The 1233-nt window shown below is 17.0% G+C and overlaps 1 protein-coding gene across 1 annotated transcript; it reads right to left on the minus strand.

The window, feature by feature from the left end:
- Nucleotides 1-81: 81 nt before the first annotated feature.
- Nucleotides 82-657, minus strand: PGAL8A_00473800 (surface-associated interspersed protein (SURFIN); the record flags this gene model as incomplete). Its single annotated transcript, XM_028673513.1, has 1 exon — nucleotides 82-657. The coding sequence occupies one exon, from the start codon at nucleotides 655-657 to the stop codon at nucleotides 82-84; it is 576 nt and encodes a 191-aa protein (XP_028529958.1).
- Nucleotides 658-1233: the final 576 nt, after the last annotated feature.

Here is a 1233-nt window from a genome sequence, read left to right on the forward strand (position 1 = left end):
AAATGGAGAGTCACGTTAGACTATCGGTATTTAAATAAATATATATTAGATAATTTATATGTCATCCCACATATGAAACACCTATTTCAAGAGTTTTTCTTTCTTCAAAATAATAAACCACTTTTCATTTTTATATTTATCTAATATACTACTATTTTTATCTATTGTATCGGTATTATTTTCTTCATTTATTTTCATTACAAAATTATTTCCCATATCTTTTAAATTAGAATTTTCTCCTTCTTTTTGGATCTCTTCTAAACAAATATCAATAAATTCGGTTTTATTCAATTTCCATTCCTCTTTTTTATATTCTAGTAATGCATTCATATGTATATCTACCCATGAATTCCAATTACATACATCATTCTCGATTGTTGTTTTATTTCCTAAGTTTTTCATTTCAACTTCACATGTAGATTTTTCCTTATGCGAATTTATTTCATTTGCTTTTTCCTCATTTAATGTGCCATTCCTAATATACCCTACAACATGAACAGGATTTTCTTCTAATCTATTTTTATTTAATTCATCTTTAATTTCATTTGTAGGATTATCTTCATTTAATTTTTCTCTCAATATAAATTCATTTTCATGCTTCTTTGATACTTCTACAGCTTTTTTTTTTTTTTTTTTTTGTGTAAAAATTTTATGCATCTTAAATAACAACTTTTTTGTTAATTTTAAAATAAACTTTTCATTTTTTAGAAAAAAAAAAAAAAAAAAAAATTAACATGTATTACATAAAAATTATAAAAAAAACCCTTTTTTTTTTTTTTTTTTTTTTGTTTGTTTAATATAAAAATAAAAGAATATAATATTTATAATTAAAAATAAACTAAAAATTTTATTTACATATTTAATTTTCCAAACTTTTACTTTTGTATACCAATTTTTTTTTTTTTTTTTTTTGTGTAAAAAATTTTATGCATTTTAAATAACAACATATTTGTTAATTTAAAATGAATGTTTTTTGTATTATTAAGGTAATAAAATAAAATATATAAATAAAAAAAAAAAAGTAATAAAATAAAATAAATCTTTTTGTTATTATCTAAAATAAAGTTAGAATAGAAAATATATATAATAAAATGAGTTAAAGTATTTATTTATATACATATTTAATTTTCCAATTTTTTCTTTATTTTTTATTTTTTTCTTAATATTTTTACATTTTAACTTTAATTTTAATTTTAATTTTTTTTTTTTTTTTTTTTTTTTTTTTTTTTTTTT

Source organism: Plasmodium gallinaceum (assembly GCF_900005855.1).
Source record: "Plasmodium gallinaceum strain 8A genome assembly, contig: PGAL8A_v1_132, whole genome shotgun sequence".
Lineage (NCBI taxonomy): Eukaryota > Apicomplexa > Aconoidasida > Haemosporida > Plasmodiidae > Plasmodium > Plasmodium gallinaceum.